Below are 20,749 nucleotides of genomic sequence, written 5' to 3'. Positions count from 1 at the left end.
TCCTATGCCCTGCAGTGAGCTGAATGTGAGTCTGCCAAACTCGTGTCCAGAGCAGGATGGGATCCTCAGGCCTGTGCTGCAGCAGCAGGAGCACCAACTGCACCTCCCAGCCCCGCGTGGTGCCAGGTGCAGGGAACAAATGTGTAAAGGCTGCTCTGGGTACGCTCATTTTAAGCAGAGCTGTGTCAGAACATAAAGCCAAACAGCATCCACAGGCTGGGAGTTAGCGAGCTCCAGCAAAGCTCTGCAGCAGCTCTTTGGCTGGCAGATTTTTTTTTTTTTTTTTTTTTTTTTTTTTTTTTTTTTTTTTTTTGAGGACATTCCTGTTAAGATAGTAGTCTACCTAGAAAAGTTACAGCCCATGAGGTTAAGTTTGTAAGCTCAGATACCATCAACATTATCTTACAGTAGGAACTACTGGGCACGTTCCAAAGACAGTGGAATAATGGAGACAAACAGCAGCAAACCATCCTATTGCTTTGGGATCTTTTGTTTTCATCTGTGCTACAGGGTGCCTGGATTTTTGTTTCATCCCTCACCTTGCGAGTGTCATGTATTTCACTTCAAGTCTGTTGACTAAATCCCAAAATACACGTGGAACCAGAGCGGTGGCATGAAAACAGGGAGATGATTTATTTATCTCTGTTGCATATTTCTGTAAGAGTTGTGTTGGTGTGGTGGTACTGTGTGGTGAGAGCTGTGACGGCAGGAACATGTGGACATGCCTTACGTCTGCCTTTGTATATTCCCTGCTCAGGCTGGAGATGGGACCACCGTGCTGCCACAAGGGCAAGCACTGTAGGTGGGGGCTGTGTCATGGCTGGGTGTAATGTGGGGGCTTTGCAAGTGGGACAGGATCATTCCCACCCAGGCAAGGAGGAGCAGCGTGGGCCTGGGACAACAGGGCAGTGGAGGCAGGGAGAAGAGCTTGCTAGGGGCAAATTGTAATGGTTTGGGAACCACTTGTGATTTTAAGAGGATATTCTGCTGGAGTGGATGTCTTGGGAGAACGTTCTCTCACCCTTTTCTGGTTATTGCCCTATGTTCTCAAGTAAATTTACTGTTATGTAGATGAAAGTTTAGTGTTCCGTAGTGAAAATCTCTTTTCCAGAGAGGGCTGGTGGTGCAAACTGCCCCTCCCGGAGAAGTGTCTAGTACAGTGCCACATCCTGCCCTGGGGAGGATCACAGAATCACAGAATATCCTGAGTTGGAGAGGACCCACAAGGGTCATGGAGTCCAACGCTTGGTTCCACACAGGACCACACAAAAATCAAACCAGATATCTGATAGCACTGTCCAAGGGCTTCTTGAGCTCTGTCAGGCTCGATGCTGTGACCACTGCCCTGGGCAGCCTGTCCCAGTGCCCGACCACCCTCTGGGTGCAGACCCTTTCCCTAACCCCCAGCCTGACCCTCCCCTGTCCCAGCTCCATGCCGTTCCCTCAGGTCCTGTCGCTGTCCCCAGAGAGCAGAGCTCAGCGCCTGCCCCTCCGCTCCCCTCGTGAGGGAGCTGCAGGCCACCATGAGGCCTCCCCTCAGCCTGCTATGCTCTGGGCTGAATAAACCAAGAGACCTCAGCTGCTCCTCATACACCTTGCCCTCCAGGCTCTTCACCATCTTTGTTGCCCTCTTTCACCCTTTGACCTCTGTGTAGAAACTGAGAACAGAGATTGTGATTTAGACCCATGCTGAGACCATCAGTGGCTTTGTAAAAGTCACAAGACTACCTCCAAAATGCAAGGAATGGTGTTCAGTGACCAGGCTGGGAAGGTAAACCGAGGGAAAAAATGCAGCTCTGTTGCCTTCCCTGCAGCCAGGTGGTGCTCCAAAAAGAGGTGTTAAGTAACATCCTTAACAGGGTGTAACAACTTCAAAGTAGGTCATATTTGTAGCATAAATATGTGATAATGATTCTTAATAACATGTCCTTGATAACCCAAACTATCTAGAGGCCCTAATCCACCTTACGATGATTACACGATCATTTTTGTGAATACATCAACAATAATGTGTGAAAAAGTAAGGTGCTAAAATGTATTAGGTTTATGTGGCAAGGTTTTGGTAGCAGGGGCGCTACAGGTGTGGCCCCTGTGAGAAGACTCCAGGAGCTGCCCCTTGTTAAAAGCTGTTTCCAGCCTGGGTAGATATGCTATATATATATATATATATATATATATATATATATATATATATGTGTGTGTGTGTGTGTGTGTGTGTGTGTGTGTATTTTATTCTTAATTAACAAAATAAAGCAATGTAGATTGTTGCTCCCAGCCTAATGTTATTGACCCAAAGGACCCATTTTATGACATATAACACAGACACTTAAGAAGCATCATAGCAGTCAACTTGCCCTGAAAAACATTCAGTAATTTTTATAAAGTCAAGTTGAAATCTCAGGATTTTAAGCTGATGTGAGGCTGAAATAGCGTGTACACACACATGGTGTAAGACTGCTCTTTTAGTGATGGATATTTGTTGGATATTTGTTTTAAGACCTTTGCCAAACAGCTAAAATTTCTGTTACCACAGGATTCTGTATTGAACTTGCATGTGCAGCATGAAGAAATCAGGGCTGAGGAACCACTGGAACCTGAATGCCTTTTCCAGGCTACCTGTTAACTCACATTTTGATGTTATCTGACAGTAACATGAAAAAAGCTAAATGGCCACAGGCCTTATGAAATGAAGTCACGGGCCGTGCATTCCCCAGCTGTGGTGCAAAGGAAATGACTGATAAAAATATTTTTTCTAGCTGACCTCCGGCTTACCTTTGTCTGCCAAAGAATTTCTGGCTAATTCCCCACTAAAGCTTTCTTGCAGCTACAGCCTATTCCTAGAGTCTTGCGTGTCAGAAAATATGGACCCCATCTGAGCCCGTTTATTGAGGCACTTTAGATAAAGAATGAATGAAAGCTTTGTTCTGGATATGCAAATAGTGCTCCGTAAGAGAAAGTTAAGTAAATTGCTCTGTTCCTACGAAGGGATAGAACAGTACATAGTGCTTGGGTTGCTCACTCTTAGGGAAATTATTTTCTCTGTGTGCAACAGCATGGAGGTACTGGGGTCAGATTTGCAAATGGGCTGTGGAGAACTTGGTCTTGCAGCAGCTACCAAGCAGGTGAATGGCATTCAGAAACCTGTCTGCTGCCGAAGCTCAGTGCACGTGAGGAGTCTGACACCAGAGGAGAGATTCAGAAAGCTGGAAAATGGAGTGAGGTACAGATGTCCTGAGACAGAGAGAAACTATAAAGAGGGGCAGGACCTAAACAGAATTCTCAGTGAGATTATGAACCCAATCCTGGGTAAAAGGGCTGAACTGGAGTAGGAGTCATGTTCATCTTTCTAACTGGTTTACAACAAAGAGAAATAGTGGTGCTGCCCCACACCTGCTGTCATTCTTCAGAACATGTGAGGCTAAGGTTCAAAACTTGAGAGCACCTGTACCTTTTTAGGTACAGCATTAACACTTTCTTGTGCCAGCTTATCGTTTTGACCTACTAGACAAAGGCCTAAAATCCCCCTTTGGCCTGAGATGAAGGGAAGCCTGCTCTCACCGGTGGGCTGATCACCTCTTTTGCTGGGGTCTACCTCCTGCCCCAAGAAGCCATCCCACTGTGCAGAAGGGCATTGAGGCAGAAAACAAGAGGAACAAATCTGTGTTCTCCAGCAATAAACCACTCAGCTGAAGTGGGCTGGGCAGAGCTCTGGTACTGCTTCCCAACCAGGAAGAGCGTTTCTCTCTATCTGTGTTTTGCTCTGTTTCTATGCTACGCTCAGTTACTACCCAGTGTTAGCCACACTCCTGGCAGGTAGGAGACCACGTATTTTAACTCCTTCAAGATTGACACGAGTGCGTTATACCTGGTTTTTGAAAGAAGTTGGAAGTTGCTTACCTTCAGGACAGGATCTTAGGAGTAGATCCCTGAGCCATTCCTTTGCAGCTCCATGGCTCTGCAGGGGAGCAGGATTTCAGGTGCCCCCCTCTCTTCTATGCTAACAGATAGGTTACACAAGTTTTGTCTGTTGACTTGCACACTGGCAGTGTGCAATCTAGTCATAGATTATTTATTTATTTATTTATTTTTGTGAATTTCAGTGGCTTTTGAATGTTTGATTTAGTTAACTGTAGGGTGAAAAATACTGGAATTTTCCTTACAAACATAACCCTTAAAAACACTTAACTACAGGCTAATGAGAGCTGAATATATGTGCAGCTGTGTCTCTCTGACAACATGAAATTTGCTGTTGTGCGGATAGCCAATATAAATTCTACACATCGCTCATTTAAAGTCTCAAGAAGAGCTGAGAATGCCACACTAAAATGCAGTCTCCTACTGGGCTGTCCCTAAAATTAAAACTCTGCAAACACACACAGGGGTCTGTTTCCTTAGTTTATTAGTACAAACAATGCATACACAAGACTGTATATTGTTTGAAGACTGCAATAGATTTCTAATTTAACAACTCTGTAACAAAATTTAACTAAATTTGACATTTATGAAAATATAAATCTCTGATTGGGTAGGTTTTCCCAACATTACAAAGTTTACATAAAAACATTCAATATGATCTATTAGTTGCAAACAGGTTAGGAAAAATCATTCAAGTCACTTAATATACTATATTGGCTTGTACATAGAACATTCACACACTACATTAAGTTCTAGCTTAGCATTCATTTCTTGGAAATTTGTGGCATGGAGTTCTCATTTTAAAAATAAAATTGGTTTGTTTACATAGTTTGAAAAAATTTCCACAGATATGCCATCTTTAAGGTACGTAAGGAGAGAAAAAAATTATCCTTTCAGATGTTGTCCAACATTTCTTTTACTTGGGCAAAATGATTTTTTTTTAAGCATTTGTCATTATTTCATGTAATTATTTCACAGTTTCTGCCTTCAAACTGATAAAACTGTACAAAAGGCTCAGAACAGTTCTAAAGCAGAAAGTGAAGGTAGTAAGTAAGAAAAACCCATTACAAATTGGAACAGTAAAGAACCTTTGGACAGCCTTTGCATTTAGTGGAGAATTTTAGCACATATACAAGCAGTCCCAGAGTGTTTGGTCATCTGATCTGCATTTATCATGGGAAAGAATAAAAATGATAGTAAGGCAAATTTTATCAAGATTAAAACATGGCATGTCTGAAAGCTTTCTATTAAGATTACTTTGGGGACATAGGAGATATTTTAGACTTTCTTACAAGAAAATGGATAGCCACCTTTTAACATTAAGAAATTCATATGTTTAACTGTTTATCTGCAATGCCCTTTCTCTTTGAAAAAGTTTTCTTTACGACCTGTACTAATAAACACTGCGAAGACAAAAAAAATTCCCCAAACCAAAAAACAAAAACCCAAACCATATATTCCTTTTATGACCTAGTGTTTTTTTTTTTAATCATTTTTTATCACAATACAGAAACCTGAAATCCCTGCATGCAATTAAAAAAAATAATCTTTCAGTCCTTTCACCAAGGTGAAGTATTTATCACCTCACGTGTTGACATGTTTGCAGCTGACTGATGCCTACTCCTTTCAACCCAATGATTAATCCCAATTAAAAAATAAATAACTAAAGTAGGTATTTTTTAAATGATGATGGAATGTATCAAGTGTTCCAGGTTGGCAGGTGACATCTTGTCATTGCACCATCAAGCAAGAGAAACTCATTTTTGCAGGTGGGTATAAAGTTGGCTGTTAGCTATAGATCCAGCCCTGACCACCTCTAGGCGACTTGGTTTATAAAACAGTGGTCTGCCTTTCTCACTGGTCAGGTAGAGCTCTAGCTCTAGTTGAAACAGTTTGTCAATTCCACGTAAGATCACCTAACTTCTGTAATAGCATAACAATTTTGATAGTATTGCTAGAAATTTTTAATCAAGGCCCTGGTGAAATCTTGGACTGAACCTTGTATTCCGAAATTTAAAAAAAACCCTGCAGCCGATTGCTGATATATTTGCTTTTTTTTGTGTGTGTGTACGTAAATCTTAGAATATTTGTCGAGGAAAAAACAGCTGGTCTGCCCTCTGCTGTTTCTGTCTGTCTTCCAAGAAATGCACTGATTTTTACTTGAATTCAGAAGACAAATCTATGCATGTATACTATTACTCAGGTAAACTAGTCCAGACGGATACTCAGTTGTCAGCAGCAAAACTGTGTCCTCTGCAGTCTATGGCTGAGCACACTTTTTCATAGCAATAGTTGTGTTTTTTGGTTGGTGTTGCTTCACTCACCTCCGGCTCTGTAACTGTAATGGGGCTATCCCTTGCAAATACTTCAGTCGATTCCCTCCAAATGCAGTCTGCAGTCACTTTGAAGCTATAATTGTGACATTTTGGCCTAATCACTTGTGTCGTGTTGTTGAAAATCTGACGGCTGTTTGAAGTAGCAATTTTAATTTTCAGTGCAGCATCGACTCGATCCACTACCGTGTAAGTGCCTATACTTCCATCATCAAATCCAATAATAATATTTAAATGTCTCTGCGAGAGTGCAAGGAAAGTGGGAGTTTTATAAAGAGAACAGGCACCGATGTTTTTGCCATCCGCCAGCCTCATTACAATTAAACTGGAGATCGCACCATTGTCATCATCTTCCTCACCACGAAAACAAATGTACACGAGATAGCGGCCATCACGAGACAGCCTTTGCCTCCAGATGATACCGGGAGCGTGAACCACACGAAGTTTTCCGCTGTGTAGATCAAGCACATTGATGTTCTCATCACCACGGGTTATAATTCCTAGCTTGCCATTTGGGGACATTTCAAAGTCTTCCAAATTTTTTAAGAAATTGTTAGGCAGTTGTACACGCCTGCAGATGACTTCCTCTGTTAGGCTCCAGATGTTCACTGTTTCAGTAGATGTTATAAATACTATAATATCTGGGCAATCTGGTATCAGTTTGATGTCCACAATACTTGCACCATCATCGCAGCAAAACTTCTTGGTTATACTGCCTGTCCAGAGGCTCACTGCCAACACTTTATTCTTCGCCATTCCGACTACAAAAGTATTTGCAGTTGTTATAAATGCGTTCTGTAAGGCAACTAAAATATTGCAAACCCTATGTCCTGTGGCCAGTCGCCAAACTCTGGATGCATTTTGCTCACAGAGGGAGACTACAAATTGGTCGTTATGAGTGATCATTAGCTCTGAGATTTTTTGTCCATTGATGCGAAAGATATTTTCGCCGCTAACAGTGTGCCATACGTACTGGCTACATTTATCATCCGATGTAACCATTATCTCTCCAGAAGAGGTCAGCACACAGTTTTCAACAATTCCTTCGTGCTTGAACACAGCTTCGATAAATCCAGTGCTGAAGTTCCACTTGTGGACAGAATCCGATCCGTCCAATGTGTATATTAATTCCCCTCTGGCCGGCAGCACCAGTCTTTGGATAGGTTTGCCAGATTTGTCGATGTTGGACATAGCAGTTATGATGTCTATATCCCAGATAGAAAGGACACCACTGGTGGATAAGGATAGCAGCATGTTATGATGATTTGATTTAATTAGCCTGACTATAGTTCCTGAGATTTCCTGTAAGCTTGCCATGCACTGCCCTGTATCTCTTCTCCAAACAAAAATGGCTGAGGTATTTTCCATTGAAGCAATTATACAGTTGCCATTTTTGGACAACACGGCAGATATAAAGCGCTCATTGTGTTTAGCTCTAAACTTTTCGGCCACCTTCCACACACGAGTGTCAAGGAGCTCAATGCTGAGAGCCTTACAAATTAAAATTGCACTTTGGTCTTCAGAAAGCTCTATGCTGACAACCTCGCTGTCTTCTCTCCTGCAGTCAAAGTCATCCGTAAGCTGGGGATTTGCGATCTCCTCTGTATTCCAAACAGAGAGGCTACCTTCATTGTCCACCATCACCATTTCTTGGGCTGTGTCCAGAATGAGAAGGAATTTCACAAAGCCACTAGAAAATTCAGAGGTTACAGTGGCCAGCTTCTCTCCGCTGCCTAAGTGAAAAATGGTTGTGGTGTTCAAATACTGCCCGCAGAAGGCATAAACTCCGTCCGGAGAGCACTGCACACAGGTCACTTCGTACCAGCAGTGGAAGTGATAGAGAGGCCAGCCGTAAAGCAGGTCTATGACAGTGACATCTTTGCTGGCCTCCAGCCACGCGAGCGCGTGGTTGACCGATAATGTAAATCCATTTATAAAACTGGAGCCCCCCCCTATTCCACAATGTTTTGACCCCTTAATTTCCATTTCAGACAAAAGACAGGAATTTATGTTATCGTATATCAAAAGGGTGTTTTTTGTTGTAGCCACCACAAGATATTTTTCGTCACTAGTAAGTTTCATCCCTAAGATGACAGACGGAGCGGTTGTAATCTGCCTCAGGAGCTGGCGGGTCTCTACGTCCCAGGTGCTGATGGAGCCGTTTTCCAAAGCAGCGATGATTGTGCTGGGATTAAAAGTGGGCAGGATTTCCGTGACGTGCATGCAGCTGGATGACAGCGGCAGGCGCTCGGGGCTGTAAGTCACGTCCATGGATGAATGCAAAGGGACGATAGAGCAGTACTTGGGCCCGTCCTTGTCGCATTCTAAGAGGAGATGTCTGAGTTTAGGCAATGAGCTTACTACTGGCAGAAGCCTCTGCTGCAACTCAGCGGAGAGTGACCCTGGGTATTTTACTACTTTGAACTTTATACTGCGGAGGGTACTGGCCAGAAACTTCAGCTCCTTTTCTTGCGAGCAGGTGTAAGCCAGTTCTATGTCGGAAATCGCTTTATCAAACTGCCCTATCCTAATCATGGTGTACAGCCAGCTGAAGTTCATAATGACTCCGTAGAGAAGATCATCTGTTCTTCCACATTTCGTCAAGTGATGAATAAGCTCTGTCATTTTCCTGTGATTGATAAAAAAGATATCGGGCTCTAAGGGATTACACTGAAAAACCCACGGCTGATCAGGTGCCTGCCTGTCAAAAGCAATCTGATCCATGCAGTGCTTTTCGTCTTCATTCAGGCCTCTGCTGTCATGGTCATGACAGCCATTCAGATACTGGTCGTTGCTGTAAAAAGGTTTTCTTCGCCCACCTGACCAAACACCAAGAAAATACTCTGCCATGACTGTGTGCATCTCCTGCAAATCTTCTTCATTGTTCAGGTACAGTTTCTGGGCAATTAGTTGCAGATGCCTATTTGCCCAGAGCAGAAGTGTTACATTTTTCACTTGTCGCTCTATTAAGTATCCCTGTAAACCCTCCTTAAGCCTCGCAATGTATATGTAGGGAATTCTCAGTGGGTTGCTTTCTCGGACACTCTCACTTAGCTCATACATAACGCTGTTGTCAAGGGCTAAAATATCTTCCAGTTCCATTTCACTCAGACCAGACTTGGACATAGTGATGTAGCCAAGTGCTCTTGACAGTAGTCGTGATCCACACTTGCTTTCCAGCGACCAGAACAACTGTTCTATGCTTTCATGTACAGTGACACAGAGGGAGGACTCATCCACATCTTTGTGAGATCTCCAGTTCCTGACCTCCCTGAAGGTTAAGTTCACAAACATAGGCAGTGTGCACTTGGAGAACGCTTCATTGACGTAGATCTGTTGCCCTGATGTTACTTTTCGTTTAACTCGCAGCAGCTGATGTTTCAGCACTTGGCTACACATCTTTCTGTCCCTTGCAGTCAACTCAATGTAGTTGTCTTCTTCATGAATAAGGCACCTCAGTTTTTGCAGGATCCCATGCTTGTTTGGCAGTGTTGACAAAATTATCCGTACTGAGCGGGGGAGGTGAATGGGAAGCCACCAAAGCTTCCTAGCATCATCGCTATCTGTTAGCTGTTCTAGGGCATCGAAAATTATCACCAGTGGCCTGTGGAATGAAGACTCATTCAAGAGATTTATGAACAAGTCCCGCAGGTCATGAATCTTTTTGGGGTAACTTTGTACGAGGCATCGGTAGTTGACTGCTAATTGCTCACAAACGCTTTGAAGTATGTTCTTCAGATCAGTACTTGTTTCGGTAGATCCCAGAAATCGTATAACTACCACAGGGTCAGAATCAGGTCCCATCTCTTCCTGCAGCCAGGAATAGGCCTAGAATGTAGAGCACGATTTAGTTAGTATCTAAATGAAGCACAGTAACAGAGTTTATAAATAGTAATTGCCTATATATATATATATAAATGTCTTTTAAATGTTACTGGTTGAGTGAAGTGCTCTCACTAGCAGTTTGAGGTTGCTTTGGTTTATGTGCACTGGGTGAAATTTATATCATATGTCATCTTTGTTTAGCCCAGGTTGTATCCCAAAACAGTAAGACGCAGATCCACAAAGAAGATCTTATGTCTATGGGGACCCGAGCAGAATTTATTCTGTAAGTCCCAGGGTACTCTTTGCAAAATCAGTGTCTCAGTTCTGAAAGTCAGTAGGCAGATGCTCTTATTAATAACCTTCCTTAGATACTGAGTGATCGTCCTTGGCCAGGCAGACCTGCTTGGCACCAAAGCTTGCTTAATATTCATTTGCAAGAGAGTTATAAATACATGCCCTGATGATTTTGGTGGACAGGGATGGGAATACAGGATTGCCCATTCCTAGCTGGTTACCTTAATTCCTGGACCACTGAACTATGCTTTCTCTTGTAGTGCTTGTGGCTCTTACATAATAAAATGTTTTTTTTTTTTTTTTTTTTGGTTAGCATACTCTAAGCAAGTGAGGAATGTGGCTCTAAATCCTCTCAGTCTGTGCAGGCTAACTCACTCAGTTCTCTCACGTGCTTAGTCTTTTCCCCTCACTTAAGATATTACAGAATATTTTAAAAGAAAAACATAACCAGTGCCTCAAGGTTATGTACTGGGATCTGAAATGAGATTTTGAACTGCAAATCCCAATTTCATGTACGCAATTGATGTGAATCTAGGAAGTCACATTTGGGAAAGAGATAGGATTTTAAACATTATTGTTCCCTTCTCTATTTCTTTCTGGCTGATATGGCTGTTTCCCAGACTACTGTGCCAAATTCTTTGAGCACACGGCAGGGAACTCAAAGTTGTGACTTCTAGCTTGAGAATTAGGCTTAGAGATGCCAGCTTGTTTTTTTTTTTTTTTTTTCCTTTTTCTTTTTTCCCTGCATCTGGTCCTGCACTGCGCAGTTTCCTTCATGTCCCTGTAGTACTCAGCTCAGTGGCTGAAGCAGCATATGTCAGCTAAACACAGGTATTTTTGCAGGTTATTGCAGTTAGATTTCTGGCAAGTGTATTTGTAGCAAGCGTATCAGTCTAATTCTGGAGTAATTTCTGATGAGAACATAAAACAAGATAGCATGACTTGGAAAGACATGCTGTATTTGTGAATAAGACTAAAAACAGCATATGATGTTTAGACGGTTCCAGATTCATAGGACCTCTGTGGAACAAAAGGGAAAAAGATCATTGTGAAATACAGGTTGATGATTCAAAAATATGTTGATCCCTACTAGTTTTTTGAAAGCTCTATAAGCTTTTGTTTCTGTTGGGCATTATGTATACATGTTGCTAGTAAAAGGAAGAGTCTTTTTCTCAACATGTATACAACAATAAGCAGTATGTCAGTTTTATAATCTTTAATTTATGTATTAAAGACTGATATATTGTCAAGAGGAAGAATGAAAAGCTAGCCTTCATGCACAAATGCCCTTGGCATCACCAAACTATGTAAGGTATTTATTTACCTTCTTTGCCACTTCGGCTAATAGAAGAGTTTTCCCTGTGCATGGTCCTCCGTATATGATAAGAGGGTTAATGTGTCCTATTTTGCTAGGTAGAACGTATTTGTGAACTATATGCAATGCCTCACATCTGTATTCATAAAAAGTGGAGTATGTTTTACATAGTGATGAATGCTGAAGAACTTCATCATACAACAAGTCTGTCTCTGTGTCAAAATTCTGCTGCACTGTTGCCTGGATAATATCGATCATGTCTTCATAGAATTGTTTACCGAGTCCTTCAATGTAATGATTCTCCACTTCTTGGGAGTAGCCCAGTTTCATGTCACAGTGAGTGACGGACGTGTACACTCTCAGATTGGAGGATGCGACGATGGTAGGAATGAATTCATCCCTGAGCTTGATCAGCTTCTCATGGGCTTCAGGATCTCGTAGAAACTTCCCAGCTGTATGTACCACATCCATGTATTTTCCCATCTCTGGAATTTTAACAAAACGCTCGATGTTGGCAATTTTCCGAATGTAGCAAACACACTTCTTTAGGAAAGCTGGTGTTTGTTTACCCAAGGCAAAATCAAGTTCATCTTCAATAGCTAAGGATGAAAAGAGAACGCAGAGTCTCTGTTATCTTTTCTTTATAAACAGTTCAAGACCCCACCCCCCAAAACATGCAGACCCTTAAATGATCACATCTCTTTTCTGTGAAAAGAAGAAAAAACACAGCAAAAAACTCTCAAGCAAGAGCAACAAGCACATTTTCCTCTTTGGTTAGGTGAGAAATGCCAACAGAAATATATTTTCATGCTTGTGGAAAGGCTGATAGAAAAGATAATAAATGTACATATAGAAACAGTTAGTCTGAACTTTACCAGAGGAAAGGTATCTCTTTGCTTGGCTGTGTTTCATTTTTCCTTTCTCATACAGCAATTTCACAGCAGTCTTAAAAATCTTCTTTATCTCTTCTGATATATCTTGCCATTTGTTCTCATTCATGGAGTTTGAAGAAGATTCCATCTTTTAAAAATATCCATAGTTAAACAGTAGCTGTAATACATCTACAACTTCAAAAAGTAAAGGTCTAATATTTAAGGTCATAAATAACATGGTAACAGAGAAACACACGCATTAAAAATAAATTAATACGTTCAACTTTTTATACTGCAGATAACCATAATGTATTCTTTTATAGAGTTATAAAGACTATCTACTTTGAATATTTTCTCAGTTCCTCCTGTAGGTAGCTGATGCAATATTCCTCATGAATAAGACAGAGAAAACCTTAATAGAAGAAGAGTTTTGAGAATTGGAGAACCAAACCTGAAATAATTATAATAAGGAAGCAGTCTTATTTCTCCTGTTCAAGAGAAGTAATAATAATAATAATTAAAGCTTGGATTTCAAATCCAAAATGAGGTTCCTGGTAGTGTTAAATAAGCACCTTATATTTGAAAAACATAAATTTCCCTTAAGGCAGCTGGTAGTCACTGCTGCATGACCTACTGCAAGTGACGTGTTTCAGGGGTCTCCAGTTTTCCTGGCAGTAGGAGGGTGCAATAAGGAAGAGAGTGGCCTTGAGGGTTACGTTCCTTAGCAACTCTTTCTCGACGTGTTCAGAGCGGTATGTCTTTTATTATTTCCAGTGAGTTTATAAGATGTAACTGTGTTAGTGTTAAGTTATGAATATCCTTTTGACTACTCCTGTTGTGTCAGTAGCTTGAGGAAAGGTATAGAGTTTTAGTAAGAAAAAAAAAGTCAAGCTTTATTCAAAGGGCATTCTGGACATTAGCAAAACAACGCATAAAGTTAAAAAACTTGCTTCATCCCTTGTGGTAAATAAGTCAGAATTGGACACATTACACTGCATTCAGCTCATTAAACGTTTCTGTGTCAACGTGTTTCATGTTTTCAGTGTTTTCTCATGCAACAAATACTACATTCTGCTACATGATGGATGAATGCAGTATAACAATTTCATTTCATTTTCTTTTGCACTACAGCAAGTGCTCAAAATGAATGTTTGCTCTGTTAAGAACCTCTCTCCTTTACGCTGAAATCTGTCCTTGGATATATAGGATGTGTAGGAAGGCAGAACTGAGCCCTGGGTGATACACAGTCTTTACTGTCACCAGTTAACGACAAATGCATGTTTTAAAAATGATAATTAATGGTGTTCAAAAATCTTCTCTTAGAATACGGTTAGGAAGTTAATAGTATGGGATCTGCCCAGGGACAGCATTAGGCACTTCAGGACACTTGAAAGGCTGTTTTTTAACTGACAGGAATGTTTTAGGTGGTGAATGTGACTTACCGTATTCTGGTAGCTCTTCAGCATTTCAGATTTTGGCCTGAGGTAATATGCTGGTGGCACTGCATTCTCGTCCCTGCAGTACCACTCCTCTAAAATTCTTGTCTCTAGCTTAGCCTCTATGGCAGCGTCCAGGATCATTTCAAATTCGGCTGACTCGACTTCCCCTGGTATTCGGATGTTGCCATACTTCTCTCCCAGTAAGCCCTGTGTATTTGCAGGAAAGTAGGGATTACATTTTTCTTTTTAGTGATGCCAATACCCTCCTCAGGATCTGAATTTCTTAAAAACCAGTGTGGTAACTAGTTTCACGACTTTGAAATTACTAGAAAGGCAAACAGACACAGTGGAAGATGAATTAGTGTTGAGCTACATCCTACTATGATGACTTGGTAGAATTTCAAGTAGGTGCATTAGCTTTCTTAACATTATTAACTGGTAATAAAAATACAAAGGCATTCAAAAGATGTAATTAAAAACACCCAACATATTTTTTTATCACAGTATTAACTTGTGTATTATTGATTCCCATTAGTTGGCATTAATCACACACGTAAAAGGGAATGTAGGTATCTTTTTCTGTGGACTACAGGCTAAGGATGCACCACTGAATTCGTTACCTCTTGGTTTTATTCTTGGTTTCCACTGCAATGGAACATAAGATTTTATGTCCTATTTAGTGAAAATTGACATGAATTTGCGTACAATTCCCATTAGTACTATTAAAAATGTGGCTTCTACCTGAAATACCAAGATCGATGTTGTAGAACCACAAGCTGCTTTGCTGTCTCATATTCCCTTACTGCAAACAATGTTTAATGTCTTTGCCCCAGTAGCTGTCCAGGGAATGAACAGTGAGGCAAGGGAAAAGAGTTTTGACCAAATACCAAATAGAAATGTATCACAGCTCATTTTAGTACTTAAGTGCATATATTTGGTATAAATGTAAAGGTCTGTGGATGTTAGACCACTTCTTTTTCTTAAACTGTGGCATGTAAGATTTATGTTACCTAAGTAACTGAAGTTTAAAATACTGGTTATGATACTATGAATACTTTTTTTTATAACTTAGTTATGTAGTTTGCTGCCTATAAATATTAAATAAAAAAGGGTTGGGAAAAACTTTTTGGAAGATAGAGCTGTAAGACATTTCTGCATTCTTTCTACAAACTTTCTCGCATTTGTGACTATCTGATTAATTCTGCATTTAAATCTTGGTCCACAGAAGTAAGTGAGAATTCTCACTTCATTTAAAATAGAATTCCTTTTTTTTTTTTTTATTTATTTCCTCTCTTAAATGTATGCAGTAAAGATTCTGAGTTAATGAGAAAGAGTACTTAATGTGGAGAGGCACCAATGGTATCAGCATCATGATTTGAATTGGAAAGATCTCTTAGCAAAGTAATGCTAATGCAAATACAGTAGTACCCTAAAAATGTAAATGACCTTGTTTGTAAATAATAAAAATCTAAATATTCATTTTTAAACCACTCATCATAACGAGAAGCTGTTTTAAACTTTTTCAGCTGTAACTAAACCCTGAAAATCAATAACTGATGGTGATGAAGCTTGCTGCACAGATTATAAAAGCGTGATGCTGCAGATACCCTTCTCTGAAGCCAGTTGTGTTGGCAGAAGGTACTCAGGCGGCTCATCCTGCTAGATGCTTCAGCCTCAGAGCACAGACATCCGTGCAGTTTACATTAACACTTCCTAACCTCTTTCAGGCAAAAGCACCTGGGCTAGCTTAGACCATAGCTCACATTGTAACTTGGCTGTTTTTTTGCCTGGAGCTGACTGGGGAGAGCTCACAGAAAGTACAGTGCTGGCTCTGATGGCGAGTAGTTGGCCTGAGAGCCCAATAATCTTGGAATTCTGGAGCTGCAGAGGTTAAACAAAATATAGTATTATTTTCCTTCCTTTTTCTTTTTCAAGTGAGGTTAATAACTCTATCATGCTGAACTGCAAGCCCTAGCACATTCAGAGTGATGTAGAAATCTCCTAAATTTCTCTCAGTGGAGCTTTGCTATGCAAATTTTGCAATTACCTCCTGTAGTAATTGTTACTTAAAATTCATTAGGCTACACTTTTTCTGAATTTAAGTCCAATGGATTCATTGTTGCCTGAGCAAAGATCAATAGCTGGGCCTTTCACTAACAATATTAAAATGTCAACATTAAAATGTCTTGTTGTAATGTACTGCATTTAATCAACTAAATTTGCTTTGGAATTATTCTGTGTACTTTTTGGCTTCTCTAGTACAGTTCATGCTGTTCTCTCTCCACTGAATAAGAGATAAGTAAAGAAAAGCATTACTTTAAAATTGAAAGACAGTTTTTTTTTTGCTCTATTTTATCTGTCATTGCAACAGACATTATGTAAATAATCTTGCACAAGGGAACATCTTCCTGACCAGTTAAGCGAAACACATTAAAAGATATTTTTAACACAAGCAGAATAGTAGTATCACTGCGGATGATTTTATCATGAGCTTTTAAATAAAACTGAGGCCTATGCAAAAGTATTATTTGAAAGCCTTTACATTTTTTAATCAAACTGTCTTCCATAATTGTGCCCACTACATGCCAGAAAACCATTGTGGGTATTTTGGCAGAAGTGCTTCATGAGCTGCATGAGTTAGCCATGCTCAGAGCACACCTCTGAAACCCGGCTTTCTTTAATGCAGGAATACTGCTTCATGTGGCTGGTCTGAGCAAGGAAGGACTCCATTTTTTTAATCAAAACATAGCCATTTCTGTAATTAAAGATAAGGAGCAGCAGAACAGAAATTTTGAGGACAGTTGGGGCACCTACTTGGTGAATATGTGCATTTAGAAAAGCAAATAAATGCATTAATAAGTCGGAGGTTCTTACACTGTAAGATTAACAAGTAAATACCGAGGAATAGAAATAGGAACATGATAGGAACAAAAAAAGAAAAAAAAAAGAAAAAAGAACAGAACCGGAATGAACGGAATTGATTATGCAGGCAGAAACAGCAAACCATGAGTAGGTCTACCATTTAGAGCAGGGCAATCCAAGGCACTTCACTGCATTGTGTTCCTCTCGGAACCCCAACAGAAATTAGCTAATGTTCTGGTATTAGTATCTGATTCTGTGTAATCATTCAAAAATATTCTTGGTAAAAAAACTTCTTTGGTAGACAACTCTTCATAGAGTCATTCCTTTGCTGCTTGATAACTCAAGGCTAGCCTAAATTTACGGCCCAGTTTCATTGGCCATCTAATTGAGGTACTGAAACACAACTTAAAACATTAAGTTTGCAGTTTAACACTAAATTGGGAGGAGCTATTGACTCCCCTGAGGGTAGACAGGCCTTGCAGAGAGATTTTGACAAACTAAAGGGCAGGGCAAATACCAACAACATGAAGCTCAACAAGAGCAAGCGCTGAATGCTGCACCTGGGGTGGGGCACCCCTGGCTGTACCTATAGGCTGGGGAATGGGAGGCTGTAGAGCAGCCCTATGGAAAGTGATCTTGGAGTTCTGGTTGATATCAACTTGAATGTGAGTCAACAATGTGCCCTGGCAGCCAAACTGTGTCCTGGGGTGCATGGCATGAGAAGGTCAAGGGAAGGGATTGTCATGCTCTGCTCTGTGCTGGTGTGGCCTCATCTCAGGAACTGCACAACATAAGAAAGGCATAAAATCATTAGAGAGCACCCAAAGGAGGGCAGTAAAGATGGTAAAGGGTCAAGAGGACAAGACGTATGAAGAGTGGCTGAATTCACTTGGTTCGTTCAGCCCAGAGCAGAGCAGGCTGAGGGGAGGCCTCATGGTGGCCTGCAGCTCCCTCACAAGGGGAGTGGAGGAGCAGGCGCTGAACTCTGCTCTCTGGGGACAGTGACAGGACCCGAGGGAACGGCATGGAGCTGGGACAGGGGAGGGTCAGGCTGGGGGTTAGGGAAAGGTTCTGCACCCGGAGGGTGGTTGGGCACTGGGACAGGGTCCCCAGGGCAGTGGTCACAGCACCAAGCCTGACAGAGCTCAAGAAGCATTTGGACAATGCTCTCAGACACATGGTCTGATTTTTGGGCGGTCCTGTGTGTAGTCAGGAGTTGGACTCAATGGTCCTTGTGGGTCTCTTCCAACTTCCAACATGATTTTATGATACTATGATTTGCATGCACAGGCCATGAAAGCTCTATCTTCCTGTGCCTGGACATGGTGATGAGGCATGGACGTTATCTCCTTCTAGCTGGTACCTGGGACTTGCCGTCTCTCCTCTATTCCTTTTGATTTATATCTGTCTCTAAGTGTATCCTATCAGGATACCATAAAACCACCCAAAACTTCAGCTGCCTAAATGAGAAGCTCAGAATCACACATCTTTCTCCAGGGGCTTCTGTGTCCGAGCTGCACCTACAAAGGAGGCTTGCAGCAGCCCCTGGTGATGTCTGCCCCTCTCTCTGTATTCCCTATACATTCAAGTAGGAAAAATAGAACAAATGAGTTTGAAGAAAATAAAGTTTCTCACAATCTTCATGTTGCTTCATGCTAAATGCAAATAAGAATATTGTCATTTACACCCTTTATGAAAAATACCACAGTACTCTACAGTAATAAACTAAAACTTCAATTTGTGGTAACAACATTGGAACATTTTGATGATTATTATAGGAAATTATTTTTAAAGGGAACAGTAATGTTTACACCACATTCAGTACCAAGAGACGGTTTTATATGCAGACTTATGAATTCAATGTCCCACCTGATGAGTCATTTTCCTTTAATAGTAAAACAACAAATTAAAGATTCATTAGATTGCAGGTGATTGAGCTGTTTAAAGCGATCAGGCTGGCAAACATGTATAAAACCCTCAGCAAAGAATTGCGTCTGACAAAACTTTATAGAATTAACACAGAGCAACCTCAGCAATAGTCTTGTTAGCTTTGTTGCGCCTGAGGCTGAAGTTAAAGGAAGATTATTAAAGACAGATTAAAAAATTACAGGCATAGTCACAATAATAACCAAAAGGAGGGAACTAATGAGGTTTGGATTTGATCTTGAGATATGATGGATTCATAGTGCATGACATGTTTTAAGTTCAGACATCATTACTGAAACATTCATGAACCCTAATACCATACCTTATATCAATAAAGAACAGGTTGAAATTTTAGATATATTTAATTTTAACCAAGACATTTAATTTCTCTAGTAGATTTAGTGGTAGATAAAACCAAGCCATCAAATTATTGTAGAATCATAGAATCATAAAGGTTGGAAAAGACCTCCAAGATCGTCTGGTCCAGCTATCCCCCTACTCCCAATGTCACCCACTAAATCATGTACTTAAGCACCAGATCAAGTTATTATAGCAAGCTGGACTTATTACTGTTTGGTTTCATTTTTTTTTTTTTTTTTTTAAAGGAAATTATGCATTAACATCTGAAAATGTCACTTTAAAAGTCAGGTACATAACGTTTTGTGATTTCAGATACTTTCCACCTTAAGAGCAGCATTACTTTGCCTTTTTGCCAAGAGAAAGCTAAAGATTCATTGAAAACTCAGATTTATAGCTGGTGAATGATGTGATCCAATGATCTTTTGCTGGGCTTCATGGGATCAGTCCTACCACTTTTACTGCTTTGTTTCTGTAAAGTTGCGCTTGTAACACTGAAACATATTAAAGTCCTCTCTGCCTCATCTCATACAAGTCCTTGATTGCCAACTTTCTGAAGAATAAATATTCAAGAAATTGCCTTTGAAGGAATTAATTAAACCATAATTAATTTTTTAACCTAAGATACCTCTTTTTGTCCAGACCTAAGCGCTTAAGCAATTTGTTTTGGCAACAGCCAAGAGAGATTCAGAAGTATATTGTCCCCATTTCACCTAGCAATTAGGTGCAGGGAATTAAGTCTAGGCAGCGATTCAGAGCTGTGACAGGTCTGCAGTGTTTAATTGTAACGGGATAGCAGAAGCTATTGTTTCTAATTGTCAGCCCTACCCTCTCCACAGGAACTGCTTACTGCTGAAGTAGGAAAGCCTTGCCCACTTGTGAGTTAGGTCCTGAGTGACTCACATTTCAGCCTGCTAAATTCATGTAAGCTCAAACTGAGATCAATTAATCAAAGTGGAGCAGTTCCTTTAGGAGAAAGCGGTGAGAATGCAGTGAATGGTAGTGAATACTTCATACTCTGGGCTGGAAATTGCCTGCAGGCACCCAACATCAGCATTCAGGTGTCACTGAGACCCACTAAGTGGTTCCTCAGGCAGATGCCAAACTTGTAGGGATTTAAGTGCTGTTAAAGTGCCTTAGGGCATTACATTGTTCATCTGTTGCTAGGGCTTTGGCTGCTCTCACTGATGTCCCAGAGGTGTCCTTCCACTCATCCCTAAGGGAACTGTGGCTGTCAGGCTGATAGAAATTCACACCATGTCTCACAGGGAGGCTGTGGGCAGGGAGCAGCCTGAGAAGCAGCTTGTGGGGCATGACTGGCAGCAAGGCTGGTAATGAGGCAGCTCACTGTGCATAGAGAGGTTTGTTTCAAAATCTCTCCTGAACTGGAAGAAGGGCAAGTTTGTGGTCAGCAGGTACGTACCCAAATCATCAGGCCTCTTCAAAGCTGGAGAGCTGCCTGAGTGTGCTCTTCTAGGCTTCCTTCCACTGGTGGATACATCTTTCTATGAAATAAAACCTTTTTTTTTTCCCCTTTAAAGCCACACATTTCAGTCAAATAGCCAGTGAGTGAAATGTCCTTATTGCACTAATGCTTGCTGTAATGTCAAT

The 20,749-nt window shown here is 40.9% G+C and overlaps 1 protein-coding gene across 5 annotated transcripts in view; it reads right to left on the bottom strand.

The window, feature by feature from the left end:
• Positions 1-4,382: 4,382 nt before the first annotated feature.
• The window catches only part of NWD2 (NACHT and WD repeat domain containing 2), a 56,708-nt gene continuing 40,341 nt past the window's right edge, over positions 4,383-20,749 (bottom strand). For all 5 annotated transcript variants that reach the window (XM_084518381.1, XM_084518383.1, XM_084518384.1 and 2 more), the window contains exons 4-7: positions 13,997-14,200; positions 12,558-12,702; positions 11,692-12,281; positions 4,383-10,076 (exon numbers count right to left, since the gene is read on the bottom strand). In XM_084518381.1, the coding sequence (XP_084374507.1) occupies positions 6,141-10,076; positions 11,692-12,281; positions 12,558-12,702; positions 13,997-14,200 (4,875 nt within the window). In that variant the 3' untranslated portion in view covers positions 4,383-6,140. The remainder of the gene's footprint in view (positions 10,077-11,691; positions 12,282-12,557; positions 12,703-13,996; positions 14,201-20,749) is intronic.

This window comes from Aythya ferina (genome assembly GCF_964211825.1).
Source record: "Aythya ferina genome assembly, chromosome: 4".
Taxonomy (NCBI): Eukaryota; Metazoa; Chordata; class Aves; order Anseriformes; family Anatidae; genus Aythya; species Aythya ferina.
This window is presented reverse-complemented; position numbering and strand designations above follow the sequence as displayed.